The sequence below is a fragment of the Semicossyphus pulcher genome, unplaced genomic scaffold (assembly GCF_022749685.1).
Source record: "Semicossyphus pulcher isolate SPU_LCO1_2020_fin unplaced genomic scaffold, fSemPul1.0.p SCAF_17, whole genome shotgun sequence".
NCBI classification, from domain to species: domain Eukaryota; kingdom Metazoa; phylum Chordata; class Actinopteri; order Labriformes; family Labridae; genus Semicossyphus; species Semicossyphus pulcher.
Genome location: NW_027211681.1, coordinates 8,232,756 through 8,260,000, shown reverse-complemented (window position 1 = coordinate 8,260,000; position 27,245 = coordinate 8,232,756). Strand labels below are relative to the sequence as shown.

Here is a 27,245-nt window from a genome sequence, read left to right as displayed (position 1 = left end):
AACAGGCAATAATTTGATATTCTGTTGTATGAGATATTGAGAAGTCTTTATTATAGTTTTGCATGTGCGACAAGTTTCGTCTTAGATAATGTAATCAAGTTCATAGGGTTACCACTCCGGGACTCCAGCGTGATAAGACAAATATATCAGTGGTTTAAATTTAAACGCGCTAGTTTTTCCTTGAACTTTCAACTGCATCCAAATGGTCTTAATCAGCAGATATAGTTTGCTCCGTCATCATTACATTACCTGTGTAATGTATGTAAATGAGCTGTGGTGGAAAGCTCTAAAATAATAGTGACCTTGAGCCAAGTTTATTCCATCAAAATAAAATTTACAAAGTTAAGATTGAACTTCCACATTTCAAACATGCTGGAACATTTGAACGAGTATATTCCACATATCATGTTTATATTGTACTTAATAATATTATTGATTGATTTACAACACGTTGCCAACCAAACTAAGCTTGTTTGCAATGTATCAAAACAGTGTGTTGTGACATAGTGAGTGTGTGTTGTTGAGGGGTGTTGGTTGCCACAGAGGATGTTAAAATACCATATTTCAGCTCAGTCATATGGAGGGAAACCATCACTTCAGTGAGGAAGTTGTTGTAACATCCATTGGAGTGATTATATGATTTTTAAGAGAAGCGACAGATTTGTTTAAGCTAATTTTTTGGCACCAGCCCTGTGATGTGTTTCATGCTTGATCGTGTATTTAAAATGTTTCGGCTTGCTTAAGATTTCTGGGTAATTATCATGTTTTATGATCAAAGCTCAGATCTGTGAGGGGTTTGGTGCAGAAAAAAGCTTCTCAAGAGGTAAAGAAGGATCTTTACATATGTGAGCACAAATGCAGCAGCACACTCATTTTGCACACTCTTCTAAACACACACACACACACACACACACACACACACACACACACATGCGCGCAAAGTATCACGAGTCCAGATGGGAGTGGAGTGGATCAATACAAAGACAGTGGGTCTGGTTGATGTCTCTGCTGAATGAGTAACTCTCTCTCTCTCTCTCTCTCTCTCCCTCTTTCTCTCTCTGTCTGCCTTTTTTCTCCTCTGCTCCCTTTTCCTATTTTTCTCCCCGTGTCTGTTTTTCGGCTGCTTACATTTTTTGTTCTGCTTTCCTTTCTTTCTCTCCTCTGATTTTCTCTTTTTCTCTGTCTCTTCTGCATGCAGGCACACACACACACACACACACACACACACACACACACACACACACACAAACACACACAGTAATGAACACCTCAAAATCCAAAGCACGATCTTCCTATGGCCTACTTTTAACAGCCTCCAATGTCATGCAAGTGAAAAACAGACTGACGGAAAACAATATAGAGATCTGTCGTAGTAAACTCGCCCAGAATCGGCAGAGGCAGGATCAGTGAGGCTCTTCTGAGCGAGGCGGTTTTGGCATGGATTTAGTCTGAAGAAGATAATCTAGCTGGGCCATTCTGGGCTCACACAGGTGGCTGCGTTTGAGCTCCCTTGAGTAATGGCACACTCCTAAGTGTTGATCCAGGGGTCAGAGCACTCAACTATGAACCTAACTACACCGCAGCATGTAGATATCTTCAGTGTGCTCATTATTCAGATGTAACAGGTTCCTTTAATTGTCATATAAAGCTGGACTGAGTGTGTTCATGTGCCTAAAAAATGTGCAAAAAAAACCTGTTACTTTGAGGTGTAAGGTGATATGTGAGTGGCAGGGGTTTGCTACAGGGATGCACGATATTATGGGCACGTTATCAGTGTTTGCCGATTATGGCTTGAAAATAACGTATCGGCATCGGCAGATGTGCCATTGTTCTAGTGATATTTTCCACCCATAAAACAACGCTTTAATCATGCATAAATGCGATGATTCCTTTAAAAAGCTTGACGAATATGAAAATGTTACATACAAATGAATATGTCGTACTTTTCTTATATCGCCCAGTGAATGTGTACATTTTAAAAAGCACTGTATTATATTATTTCTGCATCTGCCAGTGGGCCACTACAATAAGAGTAGGCATGATATCAATTCCACTACAGGAGAGACTCGATGTTCTCTGCAATGAGGTGGAAAAAACACGTGCCTAATATATCGGTATCGAAATCGGCAAAAAGGGTTTGAAAATATCGGCATATCAGATATCAGCTGAAAATTCAATATCGTGCATTCCTAGTGCATAGCTACTTTCTTATTCTATTCATGGAAAGAAGAAAAACATACTGGAAAAGTATTTTACGTGTTGGGTTTAATCTCCCACTTAGAGACCACAGACCACATTATTCACCTTTTCCTGGTGAAATTTCAGCATTGAAAATCCAAAAAGGCAAGTAACAAAATCTGGTAGCTCTTTATAGTCTTCTTCACTTATTCTTAGAGCAGACGGGTTCTGATTCAAACACGACCAGTTTTTTTTTAACTTAAATTGATGTAGAGGTCTTGTATGGCTGCTTGTGTTCAAGTTTTATTTTGAAAAGTATCATTTTGGTTTCAATACCGAACCTCAGTTGTAGGGGTGAGAATCACAGGGTAACTCACGATACGATACGCTGCAAACGATATCACGATATAGCGATTCTGCGATAATTAATATATTGCAATGCAATCATGTAATGATACGTCACCATATCAGATTAACTGAAGAAGACAAAATGCCCCTAAAAAGGTGCAGAATTGTATTGTTCACTGCAATTTGGTGTCAAGTTGATATAAACAAAGATGCAGTGACCCGAATCGTCAGGTAGATCTGTTCAGAGTGCTGAATTGTTTTAAAATTAAAATATCGATATTTGCTGCCAACGATACGATAATTATATCACATCAGTCGGGGCGACGATATATTGCGATATCGATATTTTGTCCCACCCCTACTAAGTTGTCTTATCAACACTATTATCATGTCCAGTTTGTATAGGCTGGCAGTAGATTATTTTATTTTAGCTGGTTTTATTTTTTACACAAAATTTTTAGGGTTTGATTTGACGACTACTCTGATAATATTTGTCATATGGGGGTCCACAGGGGACAGTATTCACTCTCAAATCTCTGTGGGTAGATGTTCATGGGTTAAAATGCAAGAGAGGGTGCTCTTAATTTCTGGGTTTATGGACAGTTTGTGCAAAAAAAGACAATATTTATTTTTTCCTCTTGTTCCATCCAAACACACTAAAGAGCAGTTCAAGTCATCATTGTCTCGTTGCTGTGTCTTTGTTTGGTATTTAATTTGCTTATATGGATGGGCCAACCGCAGTTTGTATTGATCCATTAGGTAGCCATCAGCTTATTGATCACTCTCTGACCTGATTGATGTGAAGTTTGGCCAGTAGGCCGATTGATTAAATGATAATTGCATTTATGTGTGTGTGTGTGTGTGTGTGTGTATTCTCTGCAGGCGCGGCTGTGGAAGGAAAAGGAAAGGGACACCCGTGAAAGTCTTTGTTACACACACTGAGGAGGAGAGCGTGCCTGAACACAGCTTCAGTCAAGGTGTGTGTTTGTGTGTGTTATATCTGCATACCCTATTCTCTCTGCCATTAACTGTGTGTGTGTGTGTGTGTGTGTGTGTGTGTGTGCATGGTGTGTGCATGTGCATCTGTCTGCGTGTCTGTGTGATTGGAATGGGGGTGGAGCGTGTGCAAGTGAGTGTGACCTACTTTTGTGCATGTGTGTGTGTGTGCGTGTGTGAGTGTGTGTGTGTGCTTGTCTACATATGTGCTGCGATGTGCACCTGTGTATGTGCTCCAGGAGATGAGGTGATGACCTTTGAGTGTGTGTGTGTGTGTGTGTGTATGTGTGTCCCTGCATACTTGTATGTAATCCTTTCATACGGACTGTTGCTGTGTGCTCTCAGGTGATCGTAAGGAAGCAGCAGAGAATAAACGGCCCACACTGGATGGACCTTTCTACAGCACAGAGCCCGCTCCGCACAACTGGTGAGTGTACATTTGTGTGGTTCTATTATACATACATAATGGACACTGAAAAGGTACCCATGCAGTCTAATCTGAACCAACAGCTCAACATGAATCTTTTTGTGAAGCTCAGAATTTTAAGGGTGGGTAAAATGCAGAGAAAGGTATGTTATTGTGTAAAGCTATTTAACTCAGATGATGGCGCTATAATAGTCACAGACATGCACCACCGTGATCGCCAGTGCAGCCGCCACCCTCACAACAACCAGTGTTACCATAGGCTGAACTCAAGTACTCTACCGGTAGCTAGCAGGATTGCAAACGAGACATGATGAAAACAGATGGTGGGCTTTGTGAAAATGAAAATAAATTGAAATAGTATTGAAATAACTTGTATACACATTTTTATTGATTAAAATAATCACACTGTGACTTATATTCCAGATTTTACGGTAACTGACTGAATTAATAATAAACTTTCAGTCATTTTTTTGGTGGACACTTGCAGGTTCCGACTTCCTTAATGTCAGGAAGCTTGCTCGTGTTCTTTTTCATTTATGATAAATAAAGACTCCCTTGGTTCTGACAAAATACGACATTTTAAATCATTTTGGGCTTTTGGAAATTGTAATGAGATGCAATAATTTATCATGAAAGTAATTATCAGAATAATAAATAATCTAAATAACAGTTACTGTCCCTGCAGGCCTGTTAAAGTGCTGCTTCTTATGCTCAGTTTTTAGATTCAGAAAAGAATAAATGGCTGCTGATCTTAACTCAGCACTCGAGCACAGCTTTGTCTCAGAACAGCACTTTTAAATCCCGCTCCTAACGACTCACCAACTGTTTGTTTTCATTTTAGCCACATAAACACACTGATTTGTACCCCAAAGGTCAGAAGAATGCAGTTAAGTAGCCTGTAGGATAGAAAGTCGGCAGCACTCTGAGGACTGGGATTGAGAATCACTGCCCTGAAGCGCTGGCATGAGCTTGTATGTGTGGATTGTTGCTGTTTGCTTTACTCTCATTCAGCTGGATCCCTACTGCTAAGAAATGAACCCTACGGCTAAAATGTCAAAACATCATAATTACAATTCTGTCAGTTCTATTCATACACCCAGATTGGAAAACACGATATTACAGCTGTTTGAGACACAGAAAAGGCAAATCAAGGACTAGATGCAAGAGAAAAGATGTATCTCTGTGCTAGTATTACTCATAATGCTCCTTCTGAAATATGTTTTCTTAATACTGTGTTAAATTCCACCTTCACCTCTCAGCGGTCCGTCAGAGCAGACTCATGGCAAAGCCTCCAAGACCAGCTCCTGCTCGGCCTCCACACCCGCTCCAGCACCTGCCGCTTCCTCAGCCCCGACCCCGACCCCAGTCCCCGCTCCTGCCCCGACCACGGTGACTTCATCCCAGGCCCCGTCTCTGACCCCGGCGTCCACGGCTCCATCTGCCCCGACAGCCTCTGCTCCCGCCCCGACAGCCAGCTCCTTCCCTCCCTCCCCCAACTGCCGCATCCGAGAGGTCCACTGTGGCAGCCAGGTGAGGCTGGTCGTCATCGCTATCCGAGACATCACCAAGGGGGAGGAGATCACTGTGGACTACAGCCTGACGGAGTGGGGGGAGAACCTGGTCAGTACCTTGAAAGACAGATTCATACACTACTCAACGATTAGAGCGCGATTAATGACATTCATTAACCCTTTAATGTCAGGCATTTTGATACATTCTCAAGTGAAGACATTGGCCTGATATTTTCAGTGCAGCAAAGAGGCTTCATGCTGGACTCACCGTTTAACACTGACGTTTAAATACTCACTTAAGAAGAAATTAGTTGTTAACAGTAAAAATACATCAGTCATCTCCAACACCATCAGACTCAACAGACTGGGACACAAAGCAGCTTCAGGACATTGCGTTTGATTGATTGAGTCTAAGTTTCTTGTTTAATTTTAAACCTCACTATAACTCAAGCTCAATGATAAAGATAGAATCTCGCAGATTTTGAGGAATTTTTGTGCTCTTGAGCACATCTCACTGGTGATAATCAGTGATTAAAAGAGCACTCTTCCCAATTTAACCTGACGTCTACAGCTGGCTCCCTTTGTCATGGTTCTAACTCTTGATTTTCCTCGCTTTCGTTTGTAAACTGACTTAATCTGAGCGTCGAATTTCTTTTTCTTTGGATTTTCACTTATCTTTGAAGTTGTATCTGTAGTCATCGATTCATCACTCATCCCTACCCATTTTTTTCCGCAAATGACACCCAGTCCGTTATAATACTATATACTGCAAATGCAAAGGGTTTCATCAGTGGGCCATTGGCTCAATCACCATTGTGTTACCTCATTCAGCGGTAGACAGTGACTTAACAGGCATTTATTTAAATGAAAAAGTTTGAGATTGTTCCTTTAATCTCTTATCTCAATTTCCATTTATTTTTATATTCAAGAATTTGTATTCATTATCTAAATCAAAGAGTATCAGTAGCCCTTTCACACTGCGGTTCAGCCACAGTCCTGTAATGGAGCTCTGAGGTTACGCTGCCTTTGCCATGTCACACTGACCTAAGCAACATCGGAGTAAGTGTGTTTGTTGCGGAAGCAAAACGTGTGCGAGGTGTAAACAAACAGCGCTTGCTTCACACACACACGGCGCTGTTCTGCCCTGTTGGCTCCGCTGTTTAGACAGACGCCGTTTCGCCTCTGTTACTACCTCTGATGCCGGCTTGGAGGCGGAATGACTCTGCCGCACCATTACGCTTCGCATGCGTTTTACATAGAGGACGAGGTGTAACACAGGCGTAATAATCCTGCCTTAAACTGGCAGTGTAAAAGGGGCTAAAGACATTATTACATTTAATGGGAGCTCGATCACTGGTAGATTCTCATATATAAGGTGAAAAAAAGGTGTAAGTGAAAAGGGGTAGACAAAACTAAAACAAAAGGAGAGAAAAATAAATAGATAAATAAATAGAATAATATAAACAACAACAAAAAAACACTTGTTTGTGCAAGATTAATTACATCTGTCCATTATTGACAGTGAATTACTGAACTGACCTTTAAGTTACAGTTACAGATAACCAAGCTGTGTTAGGGCCCCACATAAGCAGTTATTAATCAAGCTTGTTCAATCAACTTCCAGTTTTTCATCCACTTGTTAATTATTCCATTTTCTCCTTGGTCCTCATAAGCATAGAAATACACTCTCACACTGTAAGTATCTCTGATGACTTCAGATAGGCAGCCATATGTGTGTTCACACACTGTTGATCAGCCTCACACACACACACACACATATTCACACTAACCACTGCGCACACACACACGCGCACACACACACACGCACGCACACACACGCACGCACGCAGCTAAGTAAGGCATGGGGTTACCATGGAGATGGCTGAGCTCCAGCTCCCTCTCTACCTATAGTGCTTTAGCAACAGTAACCATGATTATTACGTGACATCTGTTCCTTTAATGGATCTCATTAGATTGGATCAATTTACGTAACAAAGTGAGGACCTCAGAATCCGTTTATGGAAATCTAATCCACAGAATTGACATCAGAAGTTTGAGTGGGACCCCGGCTCTTTTTTTATTTCATATCTTTAATTTGGCTGTTTATAATTAAACCAGATCTTTATTGGTATATGATTATCGGCTCATTTATTGGTTCTGTACTCGTACTGCGGCCGGTTGATAACCCCTGTGTTTATAGCCCATCAGAAGTTGACAGTGTTTGAAAGCATGTCCCTTTTCACGTCTTCAGTTTGGCTTGTTGTTGGGAGATTCAGAGTCCTAATCAATGCGATGCTAATGACCGACCGTGGAGGGGTGTCCTCCTGCTCTCAGACTGGCAGCTCCGGCTGATTGTTATGGCAAACAATAATGAGCAGCGTGCCGGCTGTTTTAATGCGACTGCTCTGTGTCCCGCAGGGTTTCCGTGGTACTGTGTCTCCAGCTCAACATGACTGTAACTCTGACACTGAGACGGGCAGCAATATCAAAAAGGTAAGAGTTAAACACCACTGCTTCCTAAAAGCTCAGCCATTACAAATCAATTATATAATGTTATAAAGAGACAGATTAAACATACACATCATTAAATGTAGTTTAACTCATCCACTTTGTGGTAAAAGATAACACCTCACACTATCCTGAATTACTTCCCCTCAATATTAAAAAAATACTTTACTCAATTAGGTTTTTAATTAATTAATCTTTCTTGAATTAAAATGGGTAATTCTTAAAGGGCCAGTTCGCCGATTTTCAACCTCAGTCCTATCGTGCTATTATGGGGAGCTGATGCCATTATGGTAGGAAAAAAAATTGCAATTTGGCTCCGTGCCTTTGGAGGACGCTATCTACTTCTCCAATGGGCCCTGGAAAACCTCCGCCAGACTACGTAAAACGCGTCATCTTGTAGAGGCCAGGGAGCTCGCTAAACTACACTTTCTCAATCTAGGACGCCCGCCTCCGATGTCATGTCTCGTTCAAAATTGTCAGGTTTGAAATGTAGACTGCAGACCTGAAGATTTTTTAAACGATCCACCGGAATATTCCCGTCGTATTTCAGAATCTGTGCCGCTCTGAGCTGTTGCCTGCCGCGAAACGGTAGTATTTCACTCCAGCGTCTCTCGCTGAGCCGTTCCTTTCAGAGGGAGGGGCGCAATGCATGCTGGGTGTTGTAGGAATGTAGAATGAGCGAAACCACGAGCTGTTTGTACAACTTCCTCCACAGCTATGGCGCCAATTTCAAATATGCTTCTATCGATTACAGAGAACACCCGCTTTGACTGACAGGGGCTTTTTCCAGGAAAGAATTGCTCCTTTAACTTCTTTACATCCAGTTGTCAAGGTACTTCCCCTTTAAAGTATTAGCATGTAACATGTCCACATAAAAGTGTCCTAGAATAACTCATGTACTATTTTTTGTTGAGTTCTTTACTGGCATTATCCCACAAGTTTCTAAATAATCACTCATCTATTTCAGGTGTTTAATTTAGTTGATATTTTACCACCTGATGATACTTCAGAGAGTTAAGAAGGAAGTTAAAAATATATAAGTTTGCTAATGTTTCTTGCAGCTTGATCATTGTGTAATTAAATGACCAACTGTGAACAAAGAACCACAGATTCCCTAAGGAGTTGGTAGAGACCAAAAACAGAGCAAAAAGCTGTATGATATGTTGCTCCATCGCTGTTACAACAGCTCAAAGTAAAGGACAGGGTAAAACAAGTCATGGATAAAAACAGACAATAAAATACAATAATAATATTAATAATAATAAATATATATACTATGCACACCTTTCACTTTTTGTGGATGGTTACGTTTTTGTTAAAAAAAATGCACCAGGTCAAAAACACACACAGTGTGTATGATGGTTGATGATAAGTAAAGTGACATATTGCAGATAAATAACAACTGCACATGAGAGGTAATTGCACTTAATTGCACGGTATGGATGAGGTAATAGACCCAGCTCTTTCATGAACACCTCTGCACTTAATGATATTGATGCTATTGATGATGATGACATCGAGGATGTAGTTTATGCTGACTGGGATTTTCATAATGATGATGATGACTATACTAATCTTGTTGATGTTGTTGATGATGATGATTATTATTTAAAAAACCTACACACTGCCTGTTGGCACCAGTGTCCGATCGCACTTGAAGTTTGTTGGTGCTTACTGACTTTGTTCCCTCCTGTCTCGATCGTTGCTTGTGTTGTATTAACTCTCAGATCTACGTCGCTTTGGAGAAATGCGTCTGCTAAATGAAATTGTAACATTGTAACATTGTAAATGCAGAAGTATATGATCAGTATATAAACAGGCCACTGTCACCTTAAAAGGTGATGATCATTTGATTGTTGTTTTTTCGGTTGCCCAATTTGGCAAATCAAACTATGTATTTAACATGTAGGAATTTCAACCTGAGTGTTGTTACCGTGCATTTAAAACATCACTGACTCTGTACAATGCAAGCAGAATATTAGTGAGCAAATGTTTATGCTGTCGTGATGCACTGCTGTGCCTGCAGGCTGCCACCTGTCTGGATGTGGGTGGACAACCCTGTTGTTGGACTCAACATAATCATTATCATCGAGTCCTCCTCCCTTTCCCCTCCATAATGTTTCTATTATTTGTTGTAATAAAAAGCTGTTATTAAGTTTAACTTAAACTTAAAGTAAAACAAGTTGTCGCTCACAGCTTCTTGTCACACACGAACTGGTCTGTGGGAAACACTGCAGCAACCATGTATCACTTGTGTGCAGACAATTAACTGTCAATTCTCCTGCCAGTGATTCTCACATTTTTCTTATTGGTTTAAAAATTAATGACTCTCATGACTGTGCATCTGATTAGTCTGGTGAATGTTCGACACATTGTGCACTAATGACAGGAGGGACAGTCTGTGTAATGGTGGTGACATCTTTGGGGAACTAGACTTAGAGGGGTCGTTTAAATATGTGTGATCCATAAATGAAAGGAAAACAAAGAAGAAATTCAGGTGTGAGAAAAAGTCTCAAAAAAGGAAATGCATATTTAAAAAAAAAAGTAATCTATTAGTTTGTTTTTTTTTAACCACGAAAACGATCAAATGCACCAAAACCTTCTTAAATGTTAACATTGTATTGATAGCTCTCTATAAAGCAGGTGGAAGGTCATGTTTTTAACAACCCTGTCACTGTCTTTGACTCCAGGAGGATGAGCCCCTCCCTCTGACGGCCCAGCAGCAGCAGCGACATCATCAACAGCAGCAACAACAGCAGGAGTACGTCACCCCCTCTTGGTCCCTCTCCCCGTCCTCGTCCCCCATCTCCCACTCTGACGCCAGTGACTCAGACGCTGGAGACGAGGACAACACCAGCCCCCGCGGGCGTGCTCTACGCCGCCGCAAAAAACGCCGTGGCACTCCTTCAAAGAAAAAGACCCCCCATCGGACCCCACCGGGGCGGCCATCGGTGGCCTCCTCTGCCAACATTCCTCATCCCACCCGTCCGCTTCCTTCATCACACCCTCCATCACAGTCCTCCCCTCCCTGCTCGTCTTCCTCCTCCTCCTCCTCTTCAGCTAAGCCTGTGTTCAAAGCTCCGGCTCCGCTGGGCTCCAACACCACAAGCAGCATCAACATAAACGCCCCCAGAGGAGGAGTGTCCATAGACTCCATGCGCCAGACCTGCGAGTACTGCGGACGCCACTTCCGCTCGCTGGGGCGCCACTTAGACAAACACCATGCCCACCAACCAGAGGTGTGCTCCGCCCTGGTGGAGCGCTACACACAGATGCCCCGCCTGCACGCACAGAACACACACCCTACCACAGCTCATGCGCACACTCAGCAGCACTCAAAGTCGTCACAAGCTGCAGGACACAGCCGCGGTTCGGATCTTCCACAGAGCGGCGTCCAGGACCTCTCCATGTCTCCGCCCACTCTCACAGCAGCCAACCAATCGCCTTCCTCCTCCGGAAGAAACTCCACCCCTCCCGTGCTGACTCCTCCGCGAGGACAGAACGCAGTGCCGGTGTCTGTGTTAAAGAGAAGCCCGCCACCCGTGGCTGTGGCACAATCCAGGAAGGGAGCGATGAGGAGGATTAAGAAAGAAAGGGTGGAGGAGGGTGACGAGGAGGAGGATGATGAAGGAGACGTGGAGGTGGTGGAGGTAAAGAGGCACAAAGAGGAGGAGGAGGACGTTGAGGTGGTGAGCCCTCCTTCCTTCAGCAGCAAGTCAGCCAAAGAGGTGCCTCTGAAAGAGGAGGAAGAGGAGGAGGATGAGGAAGAGGAGGAGGAGAACGGCGTGATGGAGGTGGAAGATGAAAGTGGTGCAGAGGATAAGGAAAAGGACCTACTGAGGTAAGCTGACAGCAAACTTCAGAGAAGAGTTGCATCTAACAGTTGTATCATTGTTGTCAACTCATTTCTCAATGTCTCTCTCTTCTCAGTGGTTCGGGGCGTCACCACCTGCTGCCCCTCCTCTCATCCTTGTCCTCTCTGGTGCTGTACCTTCGTCGGCTGCAGCACTCGGCCTTCCTGTCCCTGTCTCGGCAGCTTCAGTCGGCTGAGGCCTGGCGTCTTCTCTGCCACTCCAGCCTCGCCCTCCTCATCCTCTACAATCGTCGGCGCGAGTGTGAGGTCTCCAAGCTGTCCATCGCTGAGTATCGGGCACGTGTTACCCCCCAGTGTCCCGTCCCTGTCCCGCCTGGCGCCCCTCCAGCTCTAACCCCACTGGAGGCCTCCCTGTCCCCCTTTGAGCGCCTGGTGCTTCCTCACCTCCCCAGAGTTGGGGTCCAGGGTAAACGTGGACGAGTGCAGCCCCTCATCCTCCCCCCTCACTGCGAGCCTTGCCTGGAGCTCCTCCTGCAGACACGGCAGGATGTAGGTGTTGACCCCGCCAACCCGTATGTCTTCGCCAGGCCCTACCACTCTCCTGCCACACCGCTACGAGGTACCGACCTCCTCCGCAGCCTGGCACGCTCAAGCGGAACCCGTAACCCCCGTGCCCTGACCCAGACCAGGGTCCGGCGGCAAGTAGCTATTCTGACCCAGCTGCTGTTACTCGGAGAGGGAGAGGAGCCCGGGCAGCCTGGAGGCAGCGCTGTGGAGAGGTTGGAGCACTTCCTGGAGAGGGAGTATCATGTGACACAGAACTGTGCTGGAATTGGCCAAGACCCAGGCCTGATGGGCAGAGTGGGCCGAGTCGTGCTGTGTGGAGAGAGAGATGGAGTGCTGTTCAGAGGGATGAGCCTGAACCACATCTGCCTGGAACTGGATGGTGAGTTGAAAAGCTGTCTGAGAGGGACAGTGAGTTTTTCTGGTGTCCAAGAAAAGATGTATCTTGGCTACACTTGTGGTGTCAAACATCCCCTGGTTGGAAAAGGATTATGACCCTCTTTTTTTTTAATGTCTGATTGCTAAAATTTTGCAAGGTGACTAACACTACACTCTTTTTCTTGCCTCCTCCTCCCATCTTCCCTCTCCCTCCCTCTCTCCAGTCATGTCAGGAAACTCTGCAGACTCGTACTCAGAGGGGGAGTCTGAAGGGGAGCAGGTGAAGGAGAAGCCCCAGCCGCCTGCCCCCGCCCCAGCTCCTGCTCCTACACCCACCCTGCTGTATGTGAGGAAGGGCAAAAACAACGGGCGGGTGGGACGACCCAAGAAGCTCAAGAACATCCAGCAACCGCCTCCACCTCCTCCACCTCCACCTGCAAACCGCAGGAGAGGCTCAGGTCAGCCCACATCAGGTTTGTTTGGGTTTCAAGGTTAAGAGTATTTAGAGCTGCAACAATAAGTCCATTCATTGATCAGTCACTGAAAAGAAGATTCATTTTTTTGATAAATTGTTTTAGTCATTTTTCAAGCAAACATGCCAAACGTTTCTGCGTGCACTTCTTAAAAGAAGGAATTTGAAAATGCAAATTTTGGCTCTGGGACGAGCCTTTTGATTCACTATTAAATAATCAGCAGACTTAATGAATAATGAAAATAATCATTAGTTTCAGGCCGAGTGTAACACAATTGAAGTGTGTGCACAACATTGGAAGATAAAAAAACCCCATAATATTGTGCCGGTGAGATTTATAAAATATGAACTATTGTACTTGCACCTAAAAAGAACACAAACAAACTGTTATAGTGTGGAAAGAAAGAGGAAAGGAAAAAAACATTAACAAAACGAGCAATTATAGCTGTTTGGTTTGGATTTATTTTAATTTCAAATGTATTTTTAATCTGATAAAGGACCGTAAATAATGATCGTTTTCAATGATGATTACTTTAACAATCGCTTTCTTCGATAAATTAATCAGAGCGATTGTTCAGATAATTAAATTGTTACACAATATTGAAAAATTTGACATCAGATTTTCACTACATCTTTTTTTGTCACCGTTAACTTTCACACATGACAAAGAAAAACAGCAGCAATACATTTTGGCATTTTTGCAAAAATAATGAGTAAAGTCAAAGTAAATTAGTTAAAAAAAAAAATTGTGATTATAAAAAGTATTTACTGATTATCAACTAATTGTTTCAGCTCTGGTCTGATCATTTAAAAAGTGTCAACAGCCGACGTTCATACAGGGAACACAGTGTAAAAAACAAAGCGTCTAGACTTACTGTGCAAGTCAAAGTTATGTCTGTGTTCATCCACAGACAGAATACACTCGTTGCCTTGAGGTCTCCTGCCTGATCCAGCACCTGTTTTTTAGATGCATGAGGTTGTTTAAATAAGATCGCTTCACGGACAAAAGTAACAATTGTCGTCAGTAAATGTGCAATTGTTTAAAAACGACTTGCAAAGTATTAAAATGACAAATCTTTATGATTTAATTAAAAGCACCTGATAAATGAATCTCATCCACGAATTATCTGTGACACTGAGGTTCACATTTTATTCTCAGTCTTCAGAACAGCAGTTAAAAAGTAGTAGGAGTAGTCCTGCAGGTTTTGATCAGGTTAGCTGATCTTCATCAGTGGAGGCTGAACTTGTAACCTCAACTTTAAAGTCTACATGGACAGGAAGTCTGTTCAGTGCTCAGAGGAAAGAAAAATAAATCTGCACATCTTAACACAACTGTGCAAACTCTCTCTGCTCATTATTTATTTGCTACATCAAAATAGTTTAATGAAGCTACTATGACATTACCTTATATTTAACGAAATATATTGTAAACTATAAGCTGTCAAAACACGTTTGACTCGCAGTGTGGCTCACTATTTCATCTTTACATTATTTACTGGTACTGATTGAAGGCCGCAAATTATATTTTAATGAAACATTTGCTGACCCTTAATGCTGGGTTATATTTTTCTATAGTTTTATAGACTATTTAATATTTTATTATTAGACTAGATCATATTTTTCTGCGGTTTGTTGTGAGCTAGATCCAAGTTAGTTATTTGAGTGTGTTGGGCATGGTCTGTTGGAATGAATACACGTGTAAACATTCATCTCTTCTCTCTTGTAGGGAAGCGAGGCGTCCTGAAGCGTCCCTGGTCGGAAGCGGAGCGCGCGGCAGTCGAGGAGCACCTCACCCAAAACATCACCGAGCTCCGAGTCCCCGCCAAGGCCGACTGCGAGCGCTGCCTGCAGCAGTGCCCCCTGCTGGTCAGCAACCACCGCGACTGGCGAGCCATCAAGTTTTACTGCCACAACCGCATCCAGCTCCTGAAGAAAAACCAGCGGCGTGAGAGCGAGCCCCTGCCCCTCACTGTCTGCTGAGAGAGTGGGGGGTTTCTGGTGTGATGCAGCTGATCGGAGCAGATTCTCAAATGGTACCTGCTGCCCAGGAAATGCACTAATTTTGGGAGGACGGTCCTAAATTTCACTTTACTCCTCTGGTAGCTCTGTGTTTTTTTGACTTAATTCAAATTTGACACCTGATGGCGTTTTTATTTCTAGCCATACAAGAACAGAAATTAGATTTTTTTAATTTTTGCTGCTCTACTTAACGGTCTTAAAAACGACACTAGAGTCTTTATGGTGCTCCTGGTTTGAGGGTTAAAGTCAGAAGCAGTGCGCGTGGACGGGTGCCGTTTGAGACATGCCTTGGGGGACTTTGCTGACCATGGCGCTGGCTGCAGCCTGTGCCGTGTTGTATATGGACATTTTTTCCTCTCCTTCCAAAATGGACACTAAACTGACAGTAACGGGGGGAAGGAGATGAGCCTGACAGTGTTGTTATATGAACGTTGTGAAGTAGCATTAGTGTTTCATGCACTTTGAGACGTTAATAGGACAAGTGGCCTGTGATCGGGCCACACTTTTCTTACTAGTGGCTATATATAAGTAGAGTAGACCTAACTACTGCTAACCTTAGAAGAATAGCCAGCTCTTTCCTCAAACAAGCTAGTTCTTCTCTTCATGCAGCTGACTGTGCAATTCTGACTATGGTTTCACTATATTTGGACCTTAATTTACATGTAAGGTACTAGTTGAATGAATGACTTACTCTTTTGCAGTTACTATGAAGTTTTTTTTTAATGGAACGCAACGTAACGATGGAGATCATTTCCTGAGTGGGAGTTGTGGGTTTCATGAGAGAGACAATTAAAAGGCCTCTGAATGTTGTGACGTTACCTTTGGATACCTAAGATGTTTAGTAAAACCACAAAGTTCTGAGAAAATACACAAACCATTTCCCCCCCAGTGGAGCAGTATGTTCTCGTCTCCCATTGTTTGTTGTTTGTTCTTTTTCAGCCTGTCGCACATTTGTTATTGAAAGCAGTTCAAAAGGTGCTACAGGCCTCTAAGCTGGATATCACTTTACGAGTGGAGAGGAGAGTTGCCTCTGTTGTGCTGAAGTCTCTTAAAAAGCGGGCAAGTGATTGTTCTGTGTTTCCACGTTTGTTGCATCGTCTGTGTTGTCGTTTTCCCGCCCCCGACGGCTAGAGCTCCTCTCATCCTTCCCAGCCACACTACACGGTTAGCAGCTCGACCGGATTTCTGGTTTCTTTCGGCGTTGCTGGAAATCTGCGTCCATCGGACTCAAACCTCCATGAAACCTCAAGACAGATACTTGAAGTAATTTAAACCTTTTGCAGAATCTTTGTGTTGTTTCTCGCTCTAGCCTTGCCAGTTACATTGTACATAACAAATATATTATCATTATGCTAACTGGTTGTTCGTGCTAGATTATATGTAGCTTTTTCCATTTCTGAGTTATTGCTTTCTGTACATAAACCTGTTTGTAAATACTCCTCAGAGAAACAAAGAAAAAACACAATGTATGACATGCATTGGTTATTGTGTTATGTTTTTTCTTTTTTATAAGTCTTATAAAAATCTAAACTCTATTTTTTGTGCTGTTTTTATTTGTTTAAATGCCCTATTACGTCATCCTGAGTTAAGCATTTCAAGTCAAGTAAATGCTTAACTCAGGAGTGATTTTATAATATATTACTAAAACATATGTTGTTTGAAATAATGTCCAGAAACACAGTATTGCATGCACTTCATTACTGCAGACACTAGATGGAGGTGTTGGCTCATAAACCACAGAGAAAAAAAAGAAAGAAAAGACTTTCTCCCCTTGATGTAAATCTGGTAACTATCTATAGATACAAGCGAAAGCAGCACGAGGTTATATTCAGCAGCCTGACCTTCTCTCTGGTGATGCGTTGTTTCCAGGTGATCACACAATTCCTTGTCATCAAATCCAGTCGGAAACCCCATAAATAAAAGCATCATAGTATAAAACCATCATTTGCAACAACTAAAAACTAATGCTGTAGTTAAAGTGATAATCTCTAAGATTTTCATGTAAATAAATGTCTGTTTAGTCACTATCACTGATTGAGGTAACACAATGGTGATTGAGCCTATGGCCCACTGATGAAAGCCTTTGCATTTGCAGTATATAGTATTATTAAGGACTGGGTGTCTGTGGCGACATTTGTGGGAAAAATCACAAGCGGTGCCCAGTTAGTGACGTGTTTTCCATCAGCCAGCAGTGGTTGGTCTGCCAGAGAGAGTAGGCGGAGCTTAGTTCCTGCCATTCATGTGGATGTTACTTTAACACGTACCACCTACCTAAACATTGTTGCAGACCAAGTACACCCCTTCATGGAAACGGTATTCCCTAATGGCAGTGGCCTCTTTCAGCAGGATAACGGCCCTGCCACACTTCAAACATGTTTCAGGAATGGTTTGAGGAACACGACGAGGTCAAGGTGTTGACTTGGCCTCCAAATCCCCCAGATCTCAATCCAATCAAACATCTGTGGGATGTGCTGGACAAACAAGTCTGATCCATGGAGGCCCCACCTCACAACTTACAGGACTTAAAGGATCTGCTTCTAACGTCTTGGTGCCAGATACCTCAGCACACCTTCAGAGGTCTAGTGGAGTCCATGCCTCGACGGGTCAGGGCTGTTTTGGGCGGCAAAAGGGGGTCTTACACAATATTAGGCAGGTGGTTATAATGTTATGGCTGATCGGTGTATGTTAATAAGTTCTGCTGTATATTCTATGCAGACCTTTATCGATCGCTAACGCCCCTGAATGTTGAGACGGTCATAATAGGTTTTCAACAAAAAGAGACTTAAGAGATGTATGCCATAACAACGGTGGCCTAGTGATTGAAACACATACAATCAAACTGCTGCTTACCAAGATTGATTCCAGCTGGAGACCTTTGTTGTTTTCCCTCCATCCAAAGAGTTTCCTGTGTGTATCCAAACTGTCATTATTGAATAAAGGCAAAATGGCAAAAAACGAGGTGAATAACTTACGTGTCTATAGGTTGATGAAAACAAAAAATTAACTCAAAGTCAACCTTAAACAATTTTCTGGATAATTAACTGCATGTCACAGTCTTCTTCAGTGGATAAAGCTTCGAAGAGAGAGCTATGGTGAGATCAAAGGACAGCACTAAAACACCTTCTGTGGCACTTTAGGGAACTTTGTCGGGACCTCTCTAAAGTCTAAAGTTTCTATAAAATGACCCTGATTACATCATCAGGGGTTATCTGAGATCAGACTTCAAATTAAAACAGAAACCTTGTCTTACAAACTGGGTGCAGTGTTTTATAGACAGATATTTATCAGACAGGAAGCTTCAAACTAAATGATGTTAGTGGATGAATTATAGAAAATGTAGCATTCAGTCATTTAAAAGCTTGACCCAATTCAAAGACAGGATTTGAATGTTGTGATGGAGTTTGACTGTCTTATGTGTGGGGGGGAGGGAGTTCCATAGTCTGGGTGCCGAGCAGCTGAAGGCTTGGGCACCCATGGTGCTGAGGCATGATGTGGGGATGGTTAATAGTCCAGCAGAGGCTGAGCGGAGGGTGCGGGAGGGGCTGTGATGAGTTTGGCGGGGAGTCGGTGAGGAGGGCATTGCAGTAGTCAAGGCGGGAAGTGACAAATGAATGAACCAGGATTTCGGTGCTGGATTGGGACAGTGATGGGCGGAGTCTGGATATGTTTCGTAGGTGGAAGAAGGCATTCCGGGTGATGTTTTGAATGTGAGGTGCAAATTAAAGGGTGCTGTCCAGAGTGACGCCAAGGCTCTTGAATTGGGGGGAGAAGGGTACAGGGAATCTGTCGATGATGAGTGTGGCTGGGGTGTGTTGTGATTTTGTGAGGGTGGATTTGGAGCCAATGAGCAGGGCCTCGGTTTTTTTGCCATTGAGCTTCAAGAAGTTCCTGCTCATCCAGCTCCGGATGTCTTCCAGGCAGGTGATGAGGGAGGTGGGAGGGATGGCCACGGTGGGTTTGGAGGAGATGTAGACCTGTGTGTCATCGGCGTAGCAGTGAAAATGGATCCCATGGTGACGGAGGATTGTGCCCAGGGGGAGGAGGTAGATGATGAAGAGGAGTGGACCCAAGACTGACCCCTAGGGGACACCCAGTGAAACATCCGAACACCCAGACTTGTGATCCCTTATCTGCACAAAATGTTGGCGGTCAGTGAGGTATGAAGTAAACCAGCAAAGTGCAGTACCAGTGATCCCAATGACAGCCAGGCGGTCCAGGAGTAGTGTGTGGGAGATGGTGTCGAATGCTGCACTGAGGTCGAGGAGGATGAGAATGGTAAGTAGTCCGGAGTCAGCTGCACGGAGGAGGTCGTTAGTGATTTTGACCAGGGCTGTTTCAGTGCTGTGTTTTGGACAGAAACCGGATTGAAAGGGTTCATGGAGGTTGTTTGTGTATAATACTAACCCCTCCAAGGATGTTTTTGTTTCCCATTCTGATGTCTGTTTGTACATTTGCCTTTAGCACAAGCAAGCAATGATTCTGACCACATTTTAACACCAGATGTTTAAATAATAAGGGATCCTGTATTTTGGGTGCTGCGTCCATATTTCTTTAATAATCTCGAAATTGACGTTAGCCAGGGTTTGAACTTCGCTTGAGCTCTCTTTTTTCATTCTTTACACAACTATAAGGCTGCACGGTGGTGCAGTGGTTAGCGCTGTTGCCTCACAGCTACAAGGTCAATGGTTCAAACTCTGGTTTGGTCAAAAGTTGGCCTTTCTGTGCCTTTCTCCTCGTGCATGCGTGGGTTCTCTCCGGGGTCTCCAGCTTCCTCCCACAGTCCAAAGACATGCTCGTTAGGTTAGGACTCTAAAATTGCCTGTAGGTGTGAGTGGGTTGTCTGTGTCTATGTGCCGGCCAATGACTGTATATATAGATGGACAACGCGTCTCCATCTGCTCCCATTGTACGAAATTGATGCCAAAATAGCCCCTGTGATAGGCGCTGCCATCGTGCGATGGTGACGTCATATGGAGCCAGAGTCTGCGCAGTAGAGATCGGCGAGTGAAGCGGCCTTAACCACTTCCGCTAACCCAAACACACACGTAACTTACCGATAAAACAGCAAGGATCCCAAACGCCGGCGTGTTTAACAGCAGAACAGCTTCTCTGTGTTGGTCTGAGGTTAACATTCACAGGTATAGAAACTTCAATGACTGTAGTGATTGTTTTAGTTACGTTTCCACTCGCGGATCGTCCTCCACTCTGCTCACCCGGAATTGATCGGCTGCAGGAGCCTAATTTGTCAACAGAGCTGTCAATCATCATTTTGACAGCATCAAATAACTAATTAAAAATAAACTTGTCAGAAAAATGAACTCTTGGACGTGAATCACCATGATAACAACTAGCTATAATGACAGAAACCATGTTTGAGGAAAATTTATCGGGCGTGTATTTTGATTTTATAGTTTGACTCATGTCCCATCTGTTGACATGGAGGAGGCGGGCTTTATGACCTATACTGCAGCCAGTCAGCAGGGGGCGCCCGGAATGTTTTGGCTTCACTTTTAGGGAGCTGTCATGTCATCCATCTTTTTATACAGTCTATGGTGCCGGCCCTGTGATTGACTGGCGACCAGTCCAGGGTGTACCCCGCCTCTCGCCCAATGACAGCGGGGATAGGCTCCAGCCCCCCCGCGACCCTGAACAAGATAAGTGGTATAGATGATGGATGGATGGACACAACTATAATGTCTTCTTGGAGAGACTTTCTGAAAATGAGCAGCCCTGTCAACATACTTGCTGAGACAGACAATTCATCAATTTGTTCTTACCTAAATTTCTTCGTACTCTGCGAACAAATTTAGAACTCCCTCAGACCATGCGTACGCACAAATGATGAAAGAAATGTCCTAGGAAATGTTAACACACCCTTTTAACTAAATGCATACTATATTAAAACTTCATTTATTGAAAAAAAAGGCTTTAATAGACAACAATAATTGAATTTACTAATGTATGGACCAAACGTAAATGCCGTGTCATCCTCATATTTTATTGTCATATAATTAAAATCTTCAATTATAGCAGTTGAATTAGTTTATAAAGTTTACAATAGACCATATGAAAATGTTCATATTGAAATGTAACACTATTAAATTGTTTATTGTCCTTGCTGGAAGATATTGCTGCCCGTGCACGCTCCGGAACAGTGTGCCTTTTCTGGCCTCCACCTCTGCCACAATTGTTTCAATTACTTCTGATGTGAAATTTTTCTTTTTTCCTTTTGAGGCCATCTTTCACGTTCTTTCAGCTTCTCCGTAACACCGCTCTCTTCATGTGGCACCAAACAGATGTCCTTATATAGAGAAATAGAGGCGTGGCAGTATGCTGATTGCAGATCGCGGACACGCGCCTGTCAATTTAGAATGGTTCTAATTTACTAACATACGCACGGTGGTGAGAACAAAATTGGCCGGTACGCACGTGTCATGAATCTGATGGTGATTTTGCGCAAGTACTTATTTTTTGCGGAGAGTAAGAACATTTCTGCGCAGATATTAGTGAATGAGGCCCATTGTTTCCACTTTCCTCTTTCCATGTTGACAGGGCTGCTCATTTTTTTAAAGAGTAACTTAACTCCAGGCTGGAGAGCAGTATATGTATGTTTCACAATTGTATTATCTGATCACACCGATTATTTGGTGGAGTGGATTGTGGTCAAAGGTCTGCTGTTCTGAACCCAAGCTGAAGTGCCAAAACTGCAGTTCCTCAAATGGCCACCAGAGGCTGGATCTACGAGCGAGCCTGGTGCAAAGTCTCTAAAGCTCAATTCCCAATTCATGAAAACTGTACAGGGGATGCTTTTCTATATAACTATACTGTTTAATTATATTAAGGTTTAAAATTAAGTATATTTATGGGCCTGCTAGCTTTGAGTGACAGATGGGAGCTGCTGACTGTCATCTGTTGTTGGATTCTCCCTGCAGACAAAGCTGTGTTGATGAGAAAAGCTAATTTAGGTAAACTGCTGCTCGCTCGCCAACCTGAGGTGTGTACCACTGAGCAACAAGTCCACAATGCTCTAGTCAAAAAACATCAGTCACCTATCACCACAAACAGAATCTCATAATGTGGGAAACACTGGGGTTCACTTGCTCGTGTTTGGAAGATCATGAATGGGCATAGACTGTGACCACCACCCAGCTCCTCTCCGGCCCCTCTTCCATATATGGTCACTCCTGGCTCCAGAGAGCCAACGTGGTGACAATCACTATGCTGTACTCAAAGCTTGGAAAGAGCGGTTCTCTAACCAATGGATGACTTCACGGTCACGGTCACTTCAAGTCCACACCCAAAAGGGATCATTACACTTGGACTACACTTTTACATCACTGCAGAACTACAAAGTTTAACCACTGGGGGGCAGCAGAGACAAGAACTTTTTCTGTCTATGACAGCCAGCTCTTGACCCTTCTTTTCAGAGTGGCTGTTTGGTACAACTATAAACGCTCAGATTCAAGAAGTTGTTATAGGAACCAGATCTACTTATAGATTATAGAATACAGATTAGATTCGGTTTGCTTGTTACAGAGATGAGGACGACTTGCTGAGACAGACAATGTTTCCACTTTCTCTTATTTCCTTTCACCGTTAATGTTTGTTCTGAGGTTCTCATGACATGAATATGGGGAGTCTCTCATGAGAGATTCATTTGAACATAGCCCTGGTTAAAAAAGAGTCAAATGCAAAATACACTGAACAAAAATATAAACGCAACACTTTTGTTTTTGCTCCCATTTTTCATGAGCTGAACTCAAAGATCTAAAACTTTTTCTACGTACACAAAAGGCCTATTTCTCTCAAATATTGTTCACAAATTTGTCTAAATCTGTGTTAGTGAGCACTTCTCCTTTGTCGAGATAATCCATCCACCTCACAGGTGTGGCATATCAAGATGCTGATTAGACAGCATGATCATTGCACAGGTGTGCCTTAGGCTGGCCACAATAAAAGGCCACTCTAAAATGTGCAGTTTTATCACACAGCACAATGCCACAGAAGTTTTGAGGGAGCGTGCAGTTGGCATGTTGACTGCAGGAATGTCCACCAGAGCTGTTGCCCGTGAATTGAATGTTCATTTCTCTACCATAAGCCGTCTCAGAGAATTTGGCAGTACATCCAACCGGCCTCACAACCGCAGACCACGTGTAACCACACCAGCCCAGGACCTCCACATCCTGCATCTTCACCTCCAAGATCGTCTGAGACCAGCCACCCAGACAGCTGCTGCAACAATCAGTTTGCATAACCAAAGAATTTCTGCCCAAACTGTAAGAAACCGTCTCAGGGAAGCTCATCTGCATGCTCGTCGTCCTCATCGGGGGCTCGACCTGACTGCAGTTCGTCCTCGTAACCGACCTGAGTGGGCATATGCTCAAATTCGATGGCGTCTGGCACTTTGGAGAGGTGTTCTCTTCATGGATGAATCACGGTTTTCAATGTACAGGGCAGATGGCAGACGTGTGGGTGAGCGGTTTGCTGATGTCAACATTGTGAATCGAGTGGCCCATGGTGGCGGTGGGGTTACGGTATGGGCAGGCATACGTTATGGACAACAAACACAGATGCATTTTATGAGATCCTGAGGCCCATTGTTGTGCCTTTCATCCACGACCATCACCTCATGTTGCAGCATGATAATGCACAGCCCCATGTTGCAAGGATCTGTACACAATTCCTGGAAGCTGAAAACAACCCAGTTCTTTCGTGGCCAGCATACTCACCGGACATGTCACCGATTTAGCATGTTTGGGATGCTCTGGATCGGCGTGTAAGACAGCGTGTTCCAGTTCCTTCCAATATCCAGCAACTTGGCACAGCCATTGAAGAGGAGTGGACCAACATCCCACAGGCCACAATCAACAACCTGATCAACTCTATGCGAAGGAGAGATGTGTTGCACTGCGTAAGGCAAATGGTAATGACTGGCATTCTTTTTTGTTCAGTGTATAACAAAACATCACCACCCTCTGCATAGCAAAGCCCCCCATAAACCATAAATTGCTTACAGATTCTTTGAAGATGAACTGACTTATAAACATCATCATCCGAGCATGAGGTTTGGGCACATTTCTTCTATTTTCTTTGTCTTTTGAATATAATGCATCACATTCCCAGCATGCTTCTTCACAAGCAGCTCTACACAGACATTTACTTGATCTCTCTCACACACACACACACACACGAAATAACTAGGGATAAAAAATGTAATCTATTCAGATAGGTATTGTAACGCACTCATTGTTAAAACACAAAGGACAAAGTTCTCAAGGATAGAAAATAATACACACTCACACACACAAAACCAGAGATAAAGTGCAAGGTACAAACAACACTCATTATGGAGTGGTTACTTGACAATCGAGCTCGGTACAATTGGTGTACAACCTCTTCCTGGATCGAGTTCCGGCTTAGAACGCAGCAACAAGCAATAAGTTGTGAAACAAGCAATAAGTTGTGAAACAGGATAAATAAAGACACATTAACTGCTACTTAAAGCTCCTGTGAGGAACTTTCGATTTGTGCTGATTTTGGCGCCCCCTGTGGACAAAGCCGTACCTCTTACCTCTTTGCTGATTTTGTCCTGTTCATGCTTTAGCGGTGGTTTTTAACAAAAAAATCTTATCCTGCTTTCTTTAACAGTCATATGTATCACTCACTGATGGCAGAGGCTGCTACGTAAAGTGCCCAACTGTCAATCAGTCGTCACATTCAAGCCCAAGGACACTTCGACATGTAGACTGAGGGAGCTGGAAACTACCACTGAGCCACAGACGCCCCAAAGCAATAAAAAAAAAGTGATCCAAGCGTTCCACTCCCCACAGGGATGAGGGGCAGCGTCTTGCATTTACACATTAGAACGAAGTTGATGTTCATTATTTAAAGTACATATACAGCAAGAAGGTTCCTGGTTCAAATCCCGGTTTGGACTTAGGAGGCCTTTCTTTGTGGAGTTTGCATGTTCTCCCTGTGCATGCCTGGGTTCCCTTCGGGTACTCCGGCTTCCTCCCACAGTCCACAGACATGCTGGTTAGGGTCATAGGTGACTGTAAAAGTAGGTGTGAATGTGAGCGTGAAAGGTTGTCTGTCTCTATGTCTTAGCCCTGTGATTGACAGCTGGGATCGGTTCCAGCCCCCTGCGACCCTGAAACAGGATACTTTTCACTTTTATTCTAATTAAAAGTCTTTTTTAAAGTTTCTGTACTCGTGTGAAGAATGTATAAAGTATACTTTTGCCACCTTTGTGACTTTGTCTGTGCCTGCACTGTGTGTCATGACAAGCTCACCTCCTACAGCCTTTAAAGCAAATTGCAAAAAATATGCTATTATCATCTTCAGTCAGACATTAATAGAGAGCAGTGATAGAAGAAAGCCTGCAGAGGTTAGGGCTAATGTTCCATGTCTGCACGTCATCATGTAGCTATACTGTGACAATGTGCAGTTGGTGATATGGTCACTGAACTTGTTAGCATGCTGACGGGAATGTTATCAGTTTTGCAGGCGGAGGACCATAAACTAAAGCATCAGACAAATTGAATCAAATCACATTTCATAACAATACAGCCAATATTAGTTAAGATATTTCCGTTAAATGAAGGCTAACCAAAGCAAGTGTACAATCTATAGTTTTTTAGGATTGTAAGCAACTTAATCAATACACTTCAAACTGACTATAAAATGTATACGTATGTCCAAAAGCATCCAAACAGTGTGGAGGTGTTTGATTGACAGGTAGTGATATGGGGCCTCATTTATGAACGCAGCGTACGCACAGCAGAAGGTGTACGCCACTTTCAAAGCAAACTTTGGGATTTATTTAAAAAAAAAACTTGACGGGAAAATGTGCGGCCCTCGACGCCAGCTCTGACATTGGCGACGCAGATGGTGAGGTGGTGAACTGAAGTCAGGTTGTATGTTGATGCCTTTCACACATTTAATGTCACTAAATATCAAGCGTTATTGAACGAGCCATATCACCATAAACATCATACCAGCAGTGTTATTTGTACTCGTCTTGTAGTGAGACGTATTCCATAAGCACCTTTCAATTTAAAAATATAAAAGTCTGCTTATTATTTATTATTATATCAGCACTGTCTCACCTTCACAGCCCCCCCGGAGCGCAGAGGAGCAGCAAGTATGATTTTTAGCTTTAATAAAGATATTGTGCCGTCAGGCGCTCGGTGCACACCTGTCCTCGCAGTGGCTGCTTCGGGCACTCTGGCTTCACCTGTCACCTCTATGGGAATATTCTCACCACCTACACATATAGATTGTGTAAATGTAATACGACACAAGCAACGTTAAGACAGGAGGGAACCCATGAATAAATGTATAAATAACGACAATAACTGAGCAAAGTCTACAAATCAAGCAGTGACTGCTCTCACAATCATCACACATCCCTTTAATCAGCCCCAAACACCGTGCAGGCTAACTTCATCATAACTAAACCACATAAGTTAAAAAGCTTGCGTTTCACTGGTCAAACTTCTATCAGATAATATCCGGGAGCCGAGGAGAACATTCGCACTCTTACAAATGAACACTTTTATAAATGAAGCCCCTGTGGTTTGACCTTGAGAGGGACCTCAGCACCGAGGGATGCTGGGATTAGCTGAAGGGCCTGTGATCCCAAGGAAAGTCAGCTGGTTAAGAGAATTGATTGGTGAAGGAGGTGCATGATGAAGCGTGTAATGTGACATTTACGTTACTCGTGGTAAGATATGAACGCGTAGGGAACACAGATCTGTTTCAGGGTTGAAAAAAACTGTTCTTCGGACATCAGGAAGAACAACTAGAAAATTTAAGATTAAAAGTATGGCTGGCAAAATAACTGATCATTTCAATTCATTCAATAACGCGTCAAAAAAACAACCTACTCTGATTAATCACACTCTCTGATGACCTTTGACCTCATACCTCAGTGTGCATACAGACACAATCCTCCTCAGCAGCTTTGACGCATGATGGAACTCCTGTGTATCAGGCGCTCTACACATTGCATACCAGTGGCTATCAGGG

At 43.3% G+C, this 27,245-nt stretch overlaps 1 protein-coding gene across 2 annotated transcripts in view; it reads left to right on the top strand.

The window, feature by feature from the left end:
• LOC138594177 (uncharacterized) overlaps nt 1-16,750 on the top strand; it is a 21,348-nt gene extending 4,598 nt beyond the window's left edge. Inside the window, exons 2-9 of one of the 2 annotated variants that reach the window (XM_069665174.1) lie at nt 3,409-3,503; nt 3,868-3,949; nt 5,209-5,569; nt 7,879-7,953; nt 10,659-11,809; nt 11,899-12,728; nt 12,949-13,182; nt 14,923-16,750. In XM_069665174.1, the coding sequence (XP_069521275.1) occupies nt 3,409-3,503; nt 3,868-3,949; nt 5,209-5,569; nt 7,879-7,953; nt 10,659-11,809; nt 11,899-12,728; nt 12,949-13,182; nt 14,923-15,176 (3,082 nt within the window). In that variant the 3' untranslated portion in view covers nt 15,177-16,750. Of the gene's footprint in view, nt 1-3,408; nt 3,504-3,867; nt 3,950-5,208; nt 5,570-7,878; nt 7,954-10,658; nt 11,810-11,898; nt 12,729-12,948; nt 13,198-14,922 lie in introns of both variants that reach the window. The other variant, XM_069665173.1, reaches the window with a different exon arrangement.
• The last annotated feature ends 10,495 nt before the right edge of the window (nt 16,751-27,245 follow it).